The sequence below is a fragment of the Etheostoma cragini genome, chromosome 5 (assembly GCF_013103735.1).
Source record: "Etheostoma cragini isolate CJK2018 chromosome 5, CSU_Ecrag_1.0, whole genome shotgun sequence".
Classification (NCBI taxonomy): domain Eukaryota; kingdom Metazoa; phylum Chordata; class Actinopteri; order Perciformes; family Percidae; genus Etheostoma; species Etheostoma cragini.
Window position 1 is genome coordinate 23,091,060 of NC_048411.1, and position 19,008 is coordinate 23,110,067.

A 19,008-nucleotide genomic window follows, 5' to 3' on the forward strand; every position below is an offset into this window, starting at 1 on the left:
GACATTATGGAGATGTGACCTGAGCTGTTAAAGCACAGCGGAAACAGCAAGAACCACGCAGCCTCTGCAGAGAATTAACACTTGCCAAGGCAACCTACTATTAGGCCCTGTTCAAAGATTCTATGCCATTATAGCCCGTACTTCCCCCCCCATTCTCTGTAACATGTATATAGTTTTTTCTGCGTGAGTATTAGAATCATATTTGGTATTGGGTCGTTTGATTAAATGCATGTAACACGTGAAAGCCCTCATGTCAGTTGACTTTGTGCTTTAGGATGCATAGTCCCAAACACAGGGCTAGGCAGTTAACAGATTCTCAATCCATCACCAAAATATAACAGAACAGACATTTGAAACGTTCAAACGCTTACCCAACAGACACAAAGACAAATTAGGTGAACCAAGATTATTTTATTTTACCTCCGGTGGATGGTGTGCAGGACAAAGTGGGGCACATGCAGTTAGGTTTATAAAAACAGAATACTCTCTGCCACATCATTCATGTCAATATTTATACACTGATGGTTTTCTTTATTCATAATTTAAAAAAAAATCTTTGGCAACCCAACACTGCATGAATTCAGCATTCATAAACTATGATTGTATTTGAGCTGGGAAAATAATTTGTACCCAAAATTAATGATTTTACGAGGAGAAAATTAGCTCAATTCTTTCATGGTCACGGAGTAAAACACAGAATCAATGTTAAACAAAGTGGTTTCTTTAGAAACACAAACATTTTCTTTTAAACCAGCAGTTAATATTGAACACACCAAACTAGAAAAGAATGTATAGAAATTCATATAAAATTGTAACTGTATAAAACAACTGTTTAAATTAATAAAATACTAGGTGTCATAAAAAACAGGCAATCAACTCAAAAAATAAGTGAGTAGTACTAGCTGGTTTCCTGAGAAATGTAGTTATATTGTAATAATAAAATAGCTGTCAAAATGAAAAAAATTAGTCGAAATTATAAAGTAAAAGGGGACAGAACAGAACAAAAAGATTAAAAATAACTGAGATAAAGCTATTCCATGTACTGATACCACTTTAATTGCTACCTACACTTTGCATTATACTGTACTGGTCATTTAATTGTAATGCTCACTGAAAAACTTTACATTGGACATAATGTTATCTGCTGTCAAGCTTAATTTGGACAGTTAAGCGAATTTCTGAGGTGTTCTGGATGTCATTTAAAATGTTCCAGATGGGAAGATAACTATTTTTTTTTTCTTTAAAACTACTCATAGAAAAACAAAGTATTTACCTTAATTCAAATAATTTGTTTTTTATGAGTAGTTCTAAAAAATAAACTTAAAATACTTCATGCTGATACCATTTTAATCTCAAGGCTAGCAGACATTCAGTCAAACCTTTCCAGACATAATACATACAAAACACGTGTTGTATACCATTATTTGCATTCACCTAAATGTAACTTGTGGGAGAGGTGCTATAGTGGAAAAGCATTCTCAGGGACCAAAAATCTTCTTTTAATCTACTGAACTTGAAATTCTCCCCATCATCTGAATGTGACACAAAGATTGCCCATGCACATTAGGAAACTACATCACTACTAACGTTTACATAGTATAAACAAAGGCAATATTGCACAATATAGCATAGTTAAACATGTTACTAAAATAAATGTACATACCTCAAACTATTAGCCTTCAACCCAGCTACTGTACTGTATAATGCTAGTGTCCCCGTTTCTTTGCAGTTAGGTTTATAAAAACATAGCACTGATATATTTTTGTTCTCGGGGTAAAACACAAGAGCCCCTATTGTGTGTTGTGCTGTGTCAGAGCGGTGCATTGATCTTTTATTCCACATGTTTAGCATGGTGCTGCTGACTGTGATAAAACAAGAGAGCAGAAAAGTCACCCTCAGGCAAAAAGTATTAAACATTTCTCAACAAACGAACACACTTTGAAACCCAAGAAATAAATAACAATTAAGATGACCTGTCCTGAAAAGTATGGAGGCCCACTTATGACAGGACATAAATGAAGAATGATGAAAAATAAAGATCTCCTGTGAGCAAAAAATTCATTAAACAATTAAAAGAACAAAAACATTTCCATTCGCCAAATATGCCTCTCACTTTCATAATTTGAAAAATAAAAATATAAGCCCAACTGCTAAAATTCTAGACATCTTTTAAAAATAGGAGTGGTAGAAAATGTTTTGGATCATTTTAACAATAACACTAATGCCCTTCTGACTTGTACAATAGTAGTTGTGCGCAATAGAAATAATGTTAGCAAAGCCAATGTGACAATGTGAGGCAACAATAACAAATATCTTGTTCATTACACTTGGGACACCATGTGCATCTTTTATTTGCCCAAGTATGATCACTATATCAAATTCCAGAAAGTAATACAATGAAACTTCAGCGCAAAATATATTTTAAAAAAAATCAGCAAAACTGCCCTATTAAAAAGGTCCAATATGTAATCTATTTACTGTAATAAATCCAAAAATGACCCCAATGCGTCATCAAATATTAAGGAAACAGTTAAAAATACTATCTTTTCTGACAACAATACTAATGCCAGGATTTTCTCCTTTTGAAATGTCGCAAGTGTCAGAATTTCTATTTGTGCTTTGGCCCGTGTGTTGTTATCAACTGCCCAGTTTGACAGCCAGGCCAGGTTGCCAGATATATACCTGTAAAAACCTAAACCCTGCGTAAACTACAGCTGTAACATTAGTACAGTCATGAAAGCAGCAAACAAAAGAACAGGATCAAGAGAGATTCTACCTGACCTGAAAAAACAGCATGTTTCTAACAACTGCGTGACCAGACCAGAAGAGCATGTTGAAATATATAGCTAGAGTACCTGAGATGGTTACTCTCAAAAACAAATTGAGAAACAGACAGTAAAGTTATCCCTGACTGGTCCTGGCTAATGTCGCCATGCTAACACTGCTAGAGTTACTGGAGGACCAGGTAAGCGGCCCACAGCTGTTTACGACGTGTAGCCTGTTCAGCGGCCATAGCTGACAGCGGTGAGTTATTTTAAGCCAAGAGATGGGGGGGCTGTAAATCGGGAAGAGAGGACCGCAGGTTAGGAGTGTGTTTAGCGATTATTGGCTCACAATTACAGAAACAAAGTGTGTTGAGTCAGGTGGAGAAGCAAGGTAGTTTTATTTTTAGCGGTTCCTATCATAATTCTAAAGCTGAGGAAGTGTGATCACAGGCTTCTATGACTGTAAATATAGCCAGCATCTAACAGCTACACCGCTGTGCAGTGAAGTCATGCCTGTCTATCTGAGACAAGCGTCTAGCAACATTGTTGTGGATAATCCTTCAGCGCACTTTGGAGGAGAGTCTGGCAAAGACTATGGATGATGCTGACTCAGCCTGGCAACCTCCATAAACTTGGGGGAAGACGACTCTCTCCGGTATTTAGAATTTGTACTGCAGGAACTACTTTAAATACTAGCTGTCAGTATTACATATTGCAACTGTAATCTTTATTGTCAACGACAAGTTCATTAATAGGAATTACAATTTTTCTTTAGATTTCAATAGAACGTAGCTAGTGTAACAATACACTTTTTAAAGTAAAAGCTAAAAATTATTAGGAAATGGCAATTTTAGACCTTGTTGCATTGAAAGTAGGATTGGGTATTGTTTGGAATTTTACAATTCCGATGCCTAAATGGTACTTAAAAAAAATTAAAAAAAATAAAAGTATGTCGCTGCATGTTTAAATAAATTCAACGGGCTTCCCCCCTTTGCACGTAAACATTTTAAACATTTGTTGCATTTTGTGATGTTGGAATCCTTTGCTGTGAAATCCAGCCACACTTTCAAACACTGCGGTTTAGGCATTTTAAATGCACTAAAAGTTAGCAAGCTAACGGTAGACTGGCAGAGCAAGTGTAATATGTTTACTAGCAATCAAGAGTAGTGAATGGGTAATATGCTTTAACATTAGTTTCGATGAGCCCAGTGGGAAATTATGGTATTTTAAAAGTAGCCTACATTAGCTAGCTAACAGTAGACTACAGAGAAAGTGGGATACTTTTACGTCCGTTTTGGAACAACAGAGGAAAATACTTCAGTCAACACATTAAGTGGAACCAAAATGAGGAACCAAAATGTGCGTTCTAATCCGGTCCTATTCCTACCGGTTGCGTAGTGGAACTGGGTTTTGGTACCAAACCCTGATTGATAGTTAACTTTATTTATCCCTGTGGGGAAATTAAGGTTATTGGCATTAATACTTAAGGCATTGTTTTTTCACATAAAAAAAACTTGGATTACATTCCATATTTTCTTCACTTTAATGTATCCAGTAGTAATTTCAATAGTTTTAGAATAAATATGGCTGTAATCTCGTGCACAAGTGAACAACATTTACACTGAACACTGCGTGAGTGTGTAAGTCTGGCTGTCTGTTGTTACAATAGCTTGAGAACCGTTCATCAGATTTACTTCACACATGGCTGATGCATTGCTCCATACCAAATGACGAGGTGCGTCAAATTTGGTGCAGTTTGGACAGGGGACAAATCAAAATTAACTGTTTAAACTTTGAATAAACCATAGGGAGTGTTCTTGCAGCAGGGGCGGGGCTTCAGGACTCACTGGACTGACTCGAGCAGGTCTTCACCTGTCTGTCTTCTGCTGTTGTAATTTTGGTGCATGGGGTCAGCTAAGTAAAAACAAACTGAGTCAACATAAAGTTGAAAAGAACATTACAAGTTTAAAAACTGCTAACCACAAAGTCCTCCTCTGAGTTGTTGTCTCTATCAGCAGAACAAAAAAGGGAAATACAATGAAATAACAACAAAGCTCCAATTACTGACCAAATGTACCGGGGAAAATATCTCCTGTAATTTGGCAAACCCATAATCCACCAAAGAGCAATTGCATTATTTTAACTATTTACACAGGTTTTCACCCCTCTTCTTTCCAGACACCACTGTGATAGATGAGCGGTTCTCGAGAAAGCCACAAGTAGCAATACCACAGGTTGAACAATCAACCCGTTTAAAACAGGCACATTTCTTTAGAGGGCAATAAACTAGTAATATTGATCCAAGAAAGTTACAATAACAAACTGAAATTAACACAAGTCCAAAAGTTTATAAAACATATTGTAGGGTATTTTACGTGTAGGTTTTACTTTTTTTTTGCAGACAAAACACTCAACTAATGGGGCATACAAGTGGGCCAGTGCCTACTGTATACCAGTCACAGAAATCTGTATTAATCTAAACTCATTACTAATATCTGGAGGTTCCATTTCAATGTCAATATTGTGTTCTCCTGTATAAGCTTCAGTTTAATCACTTTGATGCAGACATGACTTATCTTATTCAAAACCTTTTCAGCACTGAATAGTGTACTGACAGTACGGGTTAGCCATCTGCTTAATGATAAGATGCCATCAAACTCTGCACCCTGCCAAACTAGCCCCATGTAAGGAATGCCCTCTCTAATACCACATGTTGTACTGCTACCAAGACTCAGGCCAACCAAAGACAACTCATAATCTTTACAGCACTTGCACTGCAACAGTCTCCTCCTCAATGACCCTCTCCCTTGCACCCTATACACCACCCGCTCAGACCAAAGAATCTCAGAATCCATAACCTTGCTTGACATGGCTCATCATTAAATATCCCTGATTTGTTATTAATTGTTATCCGTTCATTTTTTTTCAAACCAAGCCCACATGAAGGTATTTGAGGGCCATGGTCTTCCCTCTGCAGCAGAAAAACAATGACAAGGGAGTTAGTCGGTAGGTTGTGTCCGCGCTGGACAAACAAGATGGAACATTAAAAGACATGGAACAGCCATTATTCTGTGTGTTGTTTGCTTGCAATTGGTACGGTCATTTCCTTTAAACCACCATAACATTTGGTAATTTAATCAGATTTTCAGTCACTATTGTGAGTGAACGTTTGCAAATCTTTTCCTCAAAACGTTTCCATGATCGATTACTTTGCATGCTACGATAAGAATGGGAGTTTGGAATTTGACAATCCCTACACAGAATTTAAGAGGCAGATGTCTTAACGCTCACATCCTATCTAATTTGTAAATATAACACTACTGGACAGATTATTTTAATAATGTATTCTGTCTTAATTTCACAAGAACTTGATGGTATAGTAATGTGAACAGTGTTAACGTTAAGTTAAAGTTATTTTTCTGTCTTTATCAAAGTTGGCCATCTGTTTTGCTTACTTATCCATCGTAAGTAAGAAGTTTAACATGGAAATGCATGCTGCTGATCAAAATGGCCCTGCTACAAGATTGCTTAAAAAGAATCCTTACTTGGTTAAAACGGAAAGGCCTGAAAATCTGAATCTTTCAGCATTTTGGTTCTTCCAAACTGTTACTGGTTCTTGATGATTACCTACCCTTACTGACAGTATACTGCAGAAGAACTACCGCCTGATTCAACAAGGCCTCTAGGACAGCATGAGTCTTCCTTCTGTGTCAGGGCCCAGTTGGTCAGTATCTGTTTAAAAACGCAGCCACAGACCTGTTCACGCCTGTTCTTTGTCAATTTTCCATAATTGTTCCTTGACCTCCGTGGGCAGGGTGTTGAAGAGATCCTCCTCTACCACGAGACCCGTTCTCTTTAGCTGTCGGCACTCGCCCAGCTCCACAGGCAGACACTCCAGACGGTTTCCTCTCAGCTCTAGCTGTGTCAGCCCGGTCAGCTCTCCGAACCGCGATGGCAGAGACTGCAGGCAATTGTTCCCCAAGTTCAAAGTGCGAAGCTTTTTGCAGTGGAACAGCTCATTAGGCAGGCTCTCAATCTTTATTTCAAGGTGGGGAGGGTGAGGCGTTGGGAGGGAAACGGAGAGATATTAGTATTTGTAAAATAACAACATAAACATTTTTCAGAAAAAGATCCAACGTAAAACAGAAACAGTAATTATTCAAGTACTCACCCTGTTGGCAGTAACTGCCAGGTACTGAAGATTCTGGAGGAAGCCTATGTCTGTAGGGATATAGGTTAGGTTGTTATGGCTCAAATCCAGGAAGCGCAGCTTGCGGCAATAAAACAACTGGCTGGGGATCTTCTCAATCTTGTTTCTGTTCAGGTAAAGTTTCTCCAGGTTGGTCAGTGTGCCAATCTGGATGGGAATGTAGGCAATCTGGTTGTACCAGAGCTTAAGGCAGACCAGCCGATGAAGGTGCTGGAAGCTGATGATCTCCTCAATGGTCTTTAGATTGTTGTCTTTTAGATCAATCTCCTGCAAGTTGTGCAAGCTGAAGATTGAGTGTGGTATGCGTTCTAGATCACAGCGAATGAGCTCTAGCTCAGTTAGATTGACCATCTTCTTCAGGCTGTTGAGCACCATCAGCTTGGTGCCTTCATTATTGATGGAAAGCTTCTGGAGGTGCATGCCCACATCAGTCACTACCTGAGGCAGCTTGGTGAGATTGCTCTTCAGACGAAGAACTTTGAGCCTCTTAAGCTCCCGGAGCCCATCAATGACAATGTAACGGTTGTTCTCCGCACTGAGATTCCCTGTGAGATGAAGCTCACTAAGATTCTTCAAACTGTAGATCCATAATGGAATCTCTTTGATGTCAGTGAACTTGATGTGCAGAGACTTCAAGTTCTCACGCAAAAAAGCCAATGCTGGCGATTCAATTTTGGCCGGTGTGTGGTAAAGCCACAGCTCTCGCAAGTTGACCAACTGGGCGATGATAGGCGGGATGGTGACATCAGGGATAAGCTCCAGTTTAACAACCTCCAGCTCCATCAGGTCAAATACTGTGTCTGGAATGCCACTTAGCATGAAAAGGTGCAACTCCAACTTCTCTTGAGAGTTCTTGGTGATCCTTTGCCTGAGCTTGTCCAGCGTCCACTCATTGTTGAGGTTGAGTTGCCTCAGTTTATTTTCGCTTACTTCTGAGAGGAACACAGCAAAGCGTTTGGAGTACAGAGGGTCATACTGATCTATCATGTGCATCATGAATGCAAAGTCATTCTTCACATCGGGTATGTCACTGTAGCTGCTCTCTTCCCGTATTGACTCAAAGGAGTACTTCTTTAGAGAGCGCCGAAGCATCCAGGAAAGTGTGTACATGCAGATCAAACCATACACCATTACTAAGCTAATGTAGAAACAGGCTAATATTTTAAAAAGTGTAGCCAAGGGGTGAGCACATCGGTACACACTGTAACCGGTCAGGCTCTCTATATTCACCGAACAGTCAACACTGAATTTGATATCGTGCACGTAATACCCTGTATAGCAGATTATCAGAATAAACTTGATAACTTTAATGATAGTTTGACGAATATACAGTCTGTAAACAATGTCTCCTTCTTCAACGTGTATACGGAACTTCTTTACTTTTTCAAAGAGTGCTTTTGCCTGCTCACCCTCTTTCTTATCCAAAACCCCGGTTTCTGTTCTATCTACAATGCCCTGCTCAAGGCGTGTCTTTGTTCTTTGGAGCATAGGAACACTGGCTTCAACATCCTCACTGATAACAGATTCCTTGTGGTCCATTGAGCCGTTCATTTTCATTGGCTTTGGGTCACTCTCTTCAACCACCGTCTCTGACAGTGCCCTAGTTGTCCATGGGGAGTCAAAGCATTTCAGCAAGATGGATACAAAGTGCTCTAGTTTGGAACTAGTCCGTGGGAACTTAAACCAAAAGTTGCTGCAAGCTAGAAAAATAAGTGTGTGAAGTAATACTAGGTAAGGAAAATACTTGGCAAACCAGTGCAATCTATTCTCATAGCACACAGCATCCACATAGTTGTACTGGTGGCGGTCCAAATCATACTGGATCCCTTTGGGCTCCAAGAACAATGATGAGGAGAGAGTAGAATTAAAGTTCTTCCTGCAGGTTTGATTGACCACCCATTTGCAGGGCAGGCAGATCATCTTGTCCTGGGTGACCTGCAGTGTCCCTCCAAACACAGAAATCATAAGCATAATGATGGATATGTAGTCTGTGAACACATCCCACCATGGTTTCAGGATGCGGTATGCCGGTTGTGTGTCCACAAAGTACCGCAACTCAGTGATGGGGATCATGGTTGATCTGTGAAAACAAGAGTTGAGGACAATCATAACCGTGTACAGTGATATACTGAATTATAAACAAAACCCTTCCCTCTAAAAAACACTTGAACACACCGCAAAGACTACAGTTGACAGCCAACTAGCACATACGCTCTGCATCTGTGAGAGAGGAAATAACTCTCCATGTCTGAAGTTGGCTGTAATCTATTTGCCATTTTAAAAAAAATAAACGGATATACAGTAAAAAACATTGCTATGATACATACAACCAAATGAGCTGTTGGTATTACACATCCATGGAATTTTTCAGTGGCAGCGCAGAGCTCGTGGACCTTGGGCCTCCCCGCAGGGGGAGGAAGTGGACAATGGAAAATGGCTATCTAGCTTTCCACCAACAAAGTTGTCAATCATCTTGTGATAGCAATGTGCTATCCTACAGTGTCACAACAGTGTGTGAATGTACCATTGAGTTGTTAAATTGTAATAATTTAGTGGCCAGCTGGCTGGCTATTCAGCTAGCTTGTTTGCATGCTAGGGGGGTCAATTCTCAGACTAGCTCAAACCTGGGTGCAGAGGGAGAGAGGTCTACGGTCTTTAAAATAAAGTTTTACAGACATTATATAATTCTGTTTTTTTGTAGTATGTATGTAGACATTTAGAAAGAAATGTATCATAAGTTAAGTATCTCTATGTACATTTACCCTCTTAAGGACATAATGTGCAAAAAAAAATATTTGAATAGTTTAAAACTTTAAGATTATTTTTAAAGTGGGAGAGAAACAGGGATGACACAGAGCAAAGGGCCAAAGGTTGGAATTGACCCTGTGCCACTGCAGTAAGGACTGAGCAGGATTACATGGGGTTCATGCTCAAACAGGTGAGTTACTAGGTTGCCCGGAACCTATGTGGTTTTTAGAAGGAACATAAAAATGTAATTTTGGGCTAGTTTTGACAGCCCTATTGTGTATTTGATTGATCAGATAAGAATAAAAATGAGAAGAGCCTTCAGTGTATGCCCTCTTGTCTTAGTTGTTTGCTTGTTTTTGCTCACTTTCCAGCGTTTTTTTTCTTGTGCACTAATTTGCTTAGGCTGAACTGCCAATCAAAGTGATTCCTCTAACAGACGGGCTACAATACCGAGTCAACATATTGAAAAGGCTGAAAAAAACAAACAAGGGTTAACTAGGGGTGACAGTGCGGGACAGACCGCAAACACAAGGGCAACAAAACGCTCAACAGCAGCCCGACTTTGAACAATGGCCTATTACCATCTCCTTGGTGTGTCACCGCCTTAATGCCTTAACAGCCTTTACCTGGACCACAACACAATACCAAGCCCCACAAATCAATACAACAATACAAACTAACAAGGTCATGCATCAGAACATCCAGACAGTTAATTTGAAAGAGTAATGAACTTGCTGTGACAAAGAAATGCCTGATTGACATTAGTGAGTGGGCTACCATGTTATTGATTTAACTATTGTTAAACAGACACAATTAATCTTTCTTTCAAAAGACGTGTCGCACTGGACAAAGCATTTAAAATGTTGCCAAATAGCAAAGCAACCAACAATAAAACATGAAGTCAATGTGTCTGCATTTTAATTTAGTCCCTACAAGATTTAGGATAATTACTAATGGTTGTCCCCCATGAAGATGAAAAAACATATCCCACAGGCAGCTGCCTAGAAAGTGTTATTGGACGATACATAAACCAAATGAGTAAATTAACTCATTAAAATAATCATTTTGGCTAAATCAAGAAAGACCTTTGCCTCTGAATTTTATTGTGAGGGCAGCCTCATCAGCTGGGATGCATTGAGCCCCTTTTATCTTTTCTGATGATGACTATGATACCAAAACAAAGTGCTTCAACCTGTATAGAGTACTCCGATACTTTGTTAAGTATACATAAAAATTAGGAAAAGCTGAAAAAATGTCTTAAAAATACGGTGCAAATCCATGGTATTGCATAATGCATCACTACCATCTAGAGTTAAAGGTGGGCAATAAAATTATATTTCTTTGTGGTTATTTGATCCATTAAGAATTTATAATTTATGTTCCAGAAAATGTATTATCATAATGTGAAAAATAATCACATATAATTTGATAAAGGACTGTTTTCCATACTGCCCACCCCTGATTAGCAACACATCGTATATCACCCTCATATTTACACCAGGCGCACAGGCAGCAAGATCCATTTAAGTTATTACTCCAAGATATTGGATAAAACATAACCAAACTTGAAAAAACACATGTGAATAACATAATCGGTGCATAAGAATTGATAAAAAAGGCTAATAATCCACCTTAGAAATATTTCTACTTACAAATCCAAACCGTAAAGCACAATAACTCCATATGTAAACAGCAAAGAGAGAACAACAGCTACTCCTTTGCCGCTGCTGTACATAAGAGCCAGAAAAAGCCCTCCACATCAACCTCTAGCCTTGCGTGAGTGAGACACACCCAGCGTGTTAACTTGAGAAGTCACTCTTCTAAAGATGATGTTCCGTTTTGGCTTGTTTAACCCAAACAACACAACCGCCAGAGGAGCCACCATGCTCCCCTGCTCTCTATTCTTAGCCATTTCCGTTAATAATACCCAGAGTATTGTCTGTGGAGGCCTTGAAAAGAGACCTTCAGGAGCAGATCCTGTTTACCTTATAGAAGCTGCTGTCTCCAACTAGAATCTCTCTGGAATACTGTACCGTCACCTTTTGCTCCCCCACAGGCCCCAAAAACACACACCTACACATCCACAAAAAAGTTGGAATTGGCATTCATAAATGCTTGTGCTTTGTTAGGAAACTGTAAAGACGCCTAGTTTGACCCTTGGCTAAATAAGAATATTTACATTGGCCCCAGTTCATAGAAGCTTTTGCATACATAACAATGTTTCCAGTGATGTAGTCTGGTATAGGTAGAAGAAGGAGCAGCACACTTAGTACCACACTCAGTAAATAAAATACTTACCAGTTTTGAGTGTTTTATAGGTGCTCCAGTGTCTGATGATGACCTTGGTGGACAAGCCACTCTCCGTGTATCCAAAACTCTTCATGGGCCATTGCCGTTCTCACCGCTATGGGGTTGAATAGAAGACCGTAGAAAGAAAATAGACAGACATTTTGTTTCAGCAGTGGTTTTTTTAATATACTTGGAAGTGGCACACCTAAAAAGTGTAAACAAAGTTACTTGAATGCGTATTACTGATTAAAGTTATACGGCAATAAAACATGTGGACGGGCCCTCTTATTAACACACGTGTAATATATCGTGGTAGATGTGTTGTGCTTTCAGATACATGATAATTTAGATGGATGTGCTTATTATCCATCACTCACCGCTCGTAACGTTAGCATGGAATGGGTGTCTTTGTCATCGGGCTAGGTAACGTTAGCTTTAGCTGAGCAGGCACTTTTCAACAGAGAGTTAAGGGTGGGTTTTTTCCAATCTGCCATTAAATAATGTGACTTGCTATCTTAGCGGAAGTACACTGGTGTCTTACAACATACTACTTAGCTACATACGCTGACCACAAACAGCATTGTTTGCTCTTGAAACACGTTAGCTAGTAAGCTAACTCAGCTAACGCTATACCCCGGCTTTCCCTCTCTGTGTCTTCAGAAGTTTCCATCATAGCAACCGCTGTAATTAATATGACAGTGATTAAATGCTAACATGTATTAAAAGTGCTATGATGTTCAACTTACTACGTTTGGAGTATAGCGATTAAATCCAACGCTACTTTAATGTTAACAACACTTGCTAAACTGCGTTTGCTAGCTACTCCAATGGCTAACGTTAGCTGTAGTTTTTCAAGTGAGTCTCCAGCACCTCCGAGACAGTTCTCCGCTTACACCGCCAAGACGACGGATGGCAGTGTATTTTCCTACAAACGTAGAAGAAGTAGAAGAAAGCTCTTCCGCTATCTCTCTGGAAGAGAGTTGTTGACATTTGGACATTAAAAGGAAGATCATGTTTTGATTGACTGCACAAATCTAAATATTTTATCGGAGATGTTGCGGATGGTGTGCTCATCCCGGGCTTTAGTGCACCCAAATTTGCCGATGTCGAACAGACAGTCTGTTTATAAAACTGTTACATCAGCACATTTTATGACCATCAGCTTTCTCAAGAAGGACACATGGAACAGCCACACGCAACGTAAATCACTGGGAAAAGAAAAAAAGCTAATTTACTACAGTAACCCAGTCAGTTCACCCAGGAATTACTGTTCAAGTCAAGTCAAACTGAACTGCTGGAACTGCAGACAGCCTCTTGACACAACACCTGCATTCTTCTGCATGTCATGCAAAGTAGTCCAGCCCCCAGAAGAAGGAACATCCTATTTTAAAATAATGAACTGGTGAGTACCTCGTCTTATTACCACTATATTTGTATTACTCATCAACATTTTATTTATCAAGTTAGCCTGAAGCAAAAACATGTAATGTCACCATGTGTTGCCTCTTTTCAGTGACTACACATTCACACTGGACACACACAAACTGCAGAAAAGATACTTGCAGCTCCAGCGGTCTCTACATCCAGACAACTTCAGCCAGAAATCTGTGGTAGGCAGGGGGATGTGAGGGGAATCGGAATAGAGATCAGTTCAGTAACATGGTTTATTAGTGTGAGACACAAAATGGAGTTTGACCCTTTATCCCTTAAGGCCACTTGACTGTGCATTGTTGTTTTGTTAGTGTGATTCATTGTGTTCATTTGTTCATTGATTCAATCAAGATATTAGCTCTGGGCAAAATCAAACGTTTAGTTTGAAAGACATTGAAAAATATAGACCCTTAACAGCCTGTTTTCCCTATATTAAGCTACCAGGCAAACATGGTCACAATCACAACAACTGAGAAGATGAAAGCATTGCTTTAAAGCGCCCATATTATGATAATTTTCAGGTTTAAATTGTATTTTGTGGTTATACCAGGACAGTCTGACAGTCCTGGTATATGACCAGTCTGAAAATGTGGGACAAATAAAGTCTGCGAAACAAATTTTAAGTAAGTAAATGTCACTGCAAGGTATTAACAGCTTAATTTACTTGAAGAGGTTTTAAGGCAAAGTCATGACTTACATGTCTAAAATAAGCTGTGCTGTTAAAGCTAAAATTCAACTTTTGACGTAAAAGCGTATTTGGTCATAGAAGGAAAAATTGTGGTTATAGGGCATGTATAATGGCTATTTGTGTCATTAATTGATCCCCCAGTTATTTTTTTAATTAAGGTCCATCCATCCATTCATTTTCATCCGCTTAGCCGGTGTATTTGGGTTGCGGGGGCAGCAGCTCCACCAGGGGACCTCAAACTTCCTTTTCCCGAGCCACATTAACCAGCTCCGACTGGGGGATCCCGAGGCGTTCCCAGGCCAGGTTGGAGATATAATCTCTCCACCTAGTCCTTGGTCCTCCCTGAGGCCTCCTCCCAGCGAAGGAGCAGCGGCTCTACCCCGAGCTCCTCTCGGAGGACTCGGAGGGAGACGCTAGCCACCCTCCTGAGTAAACCCATTTCGGCCACTTGTACCCTGGATCTTGTTCTTTATGTCATGACCATAGGTGAGGGTAGGACGAAAACTGACCGGTAGATCGAGAGCTTTGCCTTCTGGCTCTGCACCCGCTGCGCCGAATCTCCAACTAATTTCCGCTTCTATTGTCCCCTCACTCTCAAACAAGACCCCAAGGTATTGAAACTCCTTCACTTAATTAAATGTGATTGATTTAAAGAAATGCCATTAAACCAGAGCATTTCTTCCTATCATGGAATGCACATGGACTCGCCAGACCCTCTTTCGCAGTTCTTTGGAAGAAGGTCCGGCAATGCGAGACTAGGGCTTTACCCATACTAGTGACTAAAAGTCAGGATATCTCTGCCTCTGCTGCTTTGAGAACCTCTTTAAGAAATTATATTAGGGGTCATCAATAAAATGGACACAGAAAATTCCCAAGTGGGCTTTATACCATTTCAATTTCCTTGCGGGAGTCATCCCAAAAGGATTAATAAAGAGAAGTCTAAGTCTTATACTGAAAGACGTTAAAGGGAAAAGACAGGTCCAATTTTGACATGCCAACTTGACGTTGGATGGAACATTCCCTCGCTGCTGTTTAGGAAATAAATTTTCTCTTACCTTCACTTTTGATATTTAACTTTTACTAGGCAGAAAAATGTGCCTTTCTAACACCAGTATCTTGTGAGGAAAAATCGGTTTGATATACTTGGTAAATCTCATTCAGCCCGAGGCTAGGCTGATGTGAGACAGGTGGGCCTATATTTTACATAAAAACCTTGACTAGTGCAGCTTTAAAAATGTCAATGAAAGAAATACGACTTTTCCAAATGCATCTGAGCAGTTTTGAGTTAAATGTGTTTATAGGTTATTTTACAAAGTGGTAAATGTTCACATTATCCTGTTTCCCCCTTGTGGATCATTAAAAAACTTTGCCCTGCATAAGAATAAGCATTATGAGTACAAGGAGGAGAGGAGGTGTGTTGCTTCGCACATAATTTATTCTCTACACGCAGGTGCAAAAGCACAATACAAAGTGTTGTCAAGATAGGAAATGAGAGCTTAGTCATATTCAGCAGAATGTGAGAGAGGAGAGGTAGCCTAAATGGTTTATACACACACAACCTGTCCAATATTGTACTGACTCTGTTTTATTTATCAGCACCTCTGGACATTTTTTTCTTAATTAGACATCTTCCAGCCTCAAGGGTCTTCATCATATATAGAAAACTCATTACTTATACAAGGCTGCAAGGCAGCCCCCTACTGCACTGGTTGTTATTACAGAAACAGCTCCACATGATGGGCCCATGGGCCAGAGCTTGAGACTATGGATTTTCACAAGAGTTGACAGACCTGATAGCTTCAAAATGTACACGGATCTGCTAACCATTTCCAAGATATTTTTGTTTCCACAAGCCTGTCGTGTCAAACTTACACCTGGAACCCTTGAAGTGTCCCAATCTGCTTGACTACAAAAGAGAAGCTGTATGCCATACACCTGATTGTCAGTATCACCAAGGATTTGGTGTTTATCCAAAAAAGAGACAGTGGTTTATGGATTGGGATGACATGGTGTAACAAGGCTCAGATGTTATTCCTTTTTGTGACAGTTTGATGTGCAACTCTGGATAATGTGAATATGTGTTAAAAATCACATTGACATATTTGCTTTCCCTTTTTAATAAATGTATATGCACAGAGCACGATTAGAAGCAAACTTAAGAGAACTCTCTTTTGCAGAAAGAACAGGAGTATTCAGAAAGCCACTCTGCTCTTGTGAACAAAGCCTACCAGACTCTACTTAAGCCTTTGAGTCGTGGTCTTTATATGGTGAGTTCTTCTAATTAACAGTTTATTTTTTTATAACTGCAAGCTCTGTCTGTTTGATCGCTTGTTCTAGAGAAACATCCTTACTATCTTAGTATGACGACAGTCACAAGGACTAAAATGTATTTAAAGGAGCAGTTGAGTTTGATGAACTCCCATGTTATGTTTCAGCTGGAGCTGGAAGGGCTTCATATAGAAGAGGGCACAGACTCCGGTGCTGATTTGGAGTTTCTAATGGAGCTGATGGAGATTAACGAAGCCCTTGATAAAGCTAGGACTCCAGACGACGCTAAGAAGATAGGCCAAGACACAAAAAGTAAATAAATATGTCTATTAAATTCGGTTGAGTGATCATAATTAAACACAGGTGGACGTTGAGTACATGAACCTGGTTAATTGGTGCTGCTGACCCATCAGATTTGTAGCTGTTTAAGGTTTTTGACTAGTTTTACCTTTCCTGGCCTCAAAACGCTATTAAAATGAAACAATGTAAGACCTCAAACTCACTTAATTGCTAAACTGCTCACTGACTCCTGCCTTTCTTTGCTTAAGGGGTTAAAGTTGTAATCCTTAAGATTTAAGTTCTGGTTGATTTGGTATGACACCTGTGATTACCATGGTAACAGCAAGTGCACTCCAACACTCCTCGAGCAGCTGCTTTGTCAGGAACACAATAGAACAGCAACTGGTGTATCTGTTCACAGTTCAACAAAACAAACTCACGTTGTTGGTAGGCATATATAGGCAAGTCAAAGCCAGGGCGCGAATTGAGGACTCGGCCATGTACAATGAAAAGTAATATATAGAAAGGTAGTTACAGAATCACTGAATGGCTAGGGCATAACAAGTGGCGACTATAAATAAATGAGAAATGATCTCATGAAAAATCAATAATTATAACTATGGAACTGCGGGATATATATATATATATATATATATATATATATATATATATATATATATATATATATATATATGTGCAATGCACAACAAGGTTGGCACCGTCAGACCAATGAATAAAGCAAACTTGACACATGTATCTCTGTATGGTATGTTTAATCTGTGTCCCATTTTGTAAACAAAAATATTTCATTATATCCTTGTGCTAGATAGTGTAAACTTGTTTTACTTTTTAGCTTTGGCGCGTAACTTTTTCTTTATATTAATGAAAGTCCGTTACATCCATTCAAGGTAAGACAAATAAGTTGATCCAAAGCTTATTAAGACTATCAGCTCTCTGTAGTTCTCACATGGCTGTGTTTAGAAAATGGTGTCGTCCGGCAACTTTCACATGCAGAAAATCGAGGGGAGATAATGACCTCTTCCTAAAAGTCCATCATGTAATTGTAGTCCTCCGTGTCCTCCTTGGCTACTATCAACTACCTGGAGGAGGAGTGGGGGTGGTGAGTGATCACGGAAGGCTTGTCTCATGTGGACACAACAACATTTTTGTTGTCATAACGCACTATAGCTTTAATTGTGTTAACAAATTATGTCTTTTTGATTTTTCTAATGCGGTTTGTTTAACCTAAAATAAAGCAGTTACTCTCAGAGGGGGGTGTACTTTGTGTGCTATGTGCCGTGTGTTGTTAACACATGTCTCATGTCTAACTTGTCTCCTCACTTGCAGGCAAACTGGCAGTCTTGACAGAGGAGATAGATGCTGCCCTTCTTAGAGGTATTATATCCATATGTTGCGTTTTAAACAATTTCTGTTCCTCTCACTCATTCTTGTGTTTGTTTTGTAATCTATTCTGAAGCTTTCCTTAAGTCGCTGAGTGAGTCAGTGATTGAATTTCTTTTTGCACTCTCTTTTTTGTCAGGAGAGCTTCAAGTCGCCAAATCCCTGCTTGCCCAAATGAAATACCATGCAAACATCGAAGAGAAAGTAAAGGAAAAACTTTCTGAGTTCATGTAATTTCCCCCCTGTTTAGTGACATTTTATTTTATATTTTTAGCTGCTTAAAAGTGTTTTGTCGATAAGCCCACAAATCATTGTACATTTGTTTTGGGATTATGTAAATCTATTGTTCAAGTTGAATAATAAAACTACTTTTAATGCATAATACACACCTGAATTAATCATAAATTGTACTCTATTTTTTATTTAAAACAGTACAGATATGAGTGTATAATTGGATGCATACAGTATTCCACTAATTCCACAAACCTAATCATATCCACTTCTACCTAATGTATCATTAAATGTGACAGAGATCTATAATTGTCTCTGATTAAATGTGCTGCTCGGTGTTTATATGATTATCCTGCCTATCAGTTCAGCATTTTGTCATGTGAGACTCCCACACACAGACGGAACTCCCACTCAGTTCCTCAGGGTACCTTTAGGTGGAGACATAAACCCTTGACAGTCATCATGCAGAGGAGCAGTACATATTGTACAAACTAGATATAAGACCTGAAGGAAGTCCTGAGGGTAGACAGCCTATTGAATTATGTATAGTGGCGTCATGTGTAGCATTAATATGATGATAATCAAGAAAACCTCACTGAACGATTATTGCTTGATAAGCCAAAGATCTATAATCTGTGTAAAGTTGTAGCTCATGAATTGATTGTACATTGACCCTGTACACCTATGCGTGCCGCACA

The 19,008-nt window shown here is 39.3% G+C and overlaps 2 protein-coding genes and 1 long non-coding RNA gene across 6 annotated transcripts; 1 reads left to right on the forward strand and 2 right to left on the reverse strand.

The window, feature by feature from the left end:
• Window positions 1–153: 153 nt before the first annotated feature.
• LOC117944765 lies at window positions 154–14,774 on the reverse strand. The gene is made up of 3 exons (XR_004656648.1): window positions 14,761–14,774; window positions 12,849–12,853; window positions 154–1,532 (listed from the first exon to the last, which is right to left on the reverse strand). It is a non-coding gene; the product is annotated as an uncharacterized LOC117944765 (long non-coding RNA).
• Window positions 5,625–12,866, reverse strand: lrrc8ab (leucine rich repeat containing 8 VRAC subunit Ab). 4 transcript variants are annotated; one of them, XR_004656647.1, is made up of 4 exons: window positions 12,022–12,142; window positions 6,937–9,055; window positions 6,397–6,801; window positions 5,625–5,736 (listed from the first exon to the last, which is right to left on the reverse strand). XR_004656647.1 is itself a non-coding variant. In XM_034871878.1 (4 exons), exons 3-4 carry the CDS (start codon window positions 9,046–9,048, stop codon window positions 6,526–6,528), a joined length of 2,388 nt encoding a protein of 795 aa, XP_034727769.1. In that variant the 5' UTR covers window positions 9,049–9,055; window positions 11,709–11,796; window positions 12,022–12,148; the 3' UTR covers window positions 5,625–6,525. The 4 variants fall into 4 exon arrangements, 3 of the variants coding, with proteins under 3 accessions (XP_034727769.1, XP_034727767.1, XP_034727768.1); XM_034871878.1 differs by adding an exon at window positions 11,709–11,796 and having other exon boundaries at window positions 5,625–6,801; window positions 12,022–12,148; XM_034871877.1 differs by lacking the exon at window positions 5,625–5,736 and adding an exon at window positions 12,759–12,866 and having other exon boundaries at window positions 6,505–6,801; window positions 6,937–9,052; window positions 12,019–12,148.
• hscb (HscB mitochondrial iron-sulfur cluster cochaperone) lies at window positions 13,010–18,652 on the forward strand. The gene is made up of 6 exons (XM_034871879.1): window positions 13,010–13,414; window positions 13,526–13,622; window positions 16,309–16,398; window positions 16,567–16,711; window positions 18,026–18,073; window positions 18,219–18,652. Exons 1-6 carry the CDS (start codon window positions 13,065–13,067, stop codon window positions 18,311–18,313), a joined length of 825 nt encoding a protein of 274 aa, XP_034727770.1. The 5' UTR covers window positions 13,010–13,064; the 3' UTR covers window positions 18,314–18,652.
• Window positions 18,653–19,008: the final 356 nt, after the last annotated feature.

Excerpts from the sequence above, each read along its gene's own strand:
- hscb (XM_034871879.1), top strand. The coding sequence starts at position 13,065 with ATGTTGCGGATGGTGTGCTCATCCCGGGCTTTAGTGCACCCAAATTTG. Across the intron at positions 13,415-13,525 it reads TATTTTAAAATAATGAACTG|TGACTACACATTCACACTGG; the intron begins GTGAGTACCTCG and ends GCCTCTTTTCAG. Across the intron at positions 16,399-16,566 it reads TGAGTCGTGGTCTTTATATG|CTGGAGCTGGAAGGGCTTCA; the intron begins GTGAGTTCTTCT and ends GTTATGTTTCAG.
- lrrc8ab (XM_034871878.1), bottom strand. The coding sequence starts at position 9,048 with ATGATCCCCATCACTGAGTTGCGGTACTTTGTGGACACACAACCGGCA. Across the intron at positions 6,802-6,936 it reads TGGCAGTTACTGCCAACAGG|ATTGAGAGCCTGCCTAATGA; the intron begins GTGAGTACTTGA and ends CTTGAAATAAAG.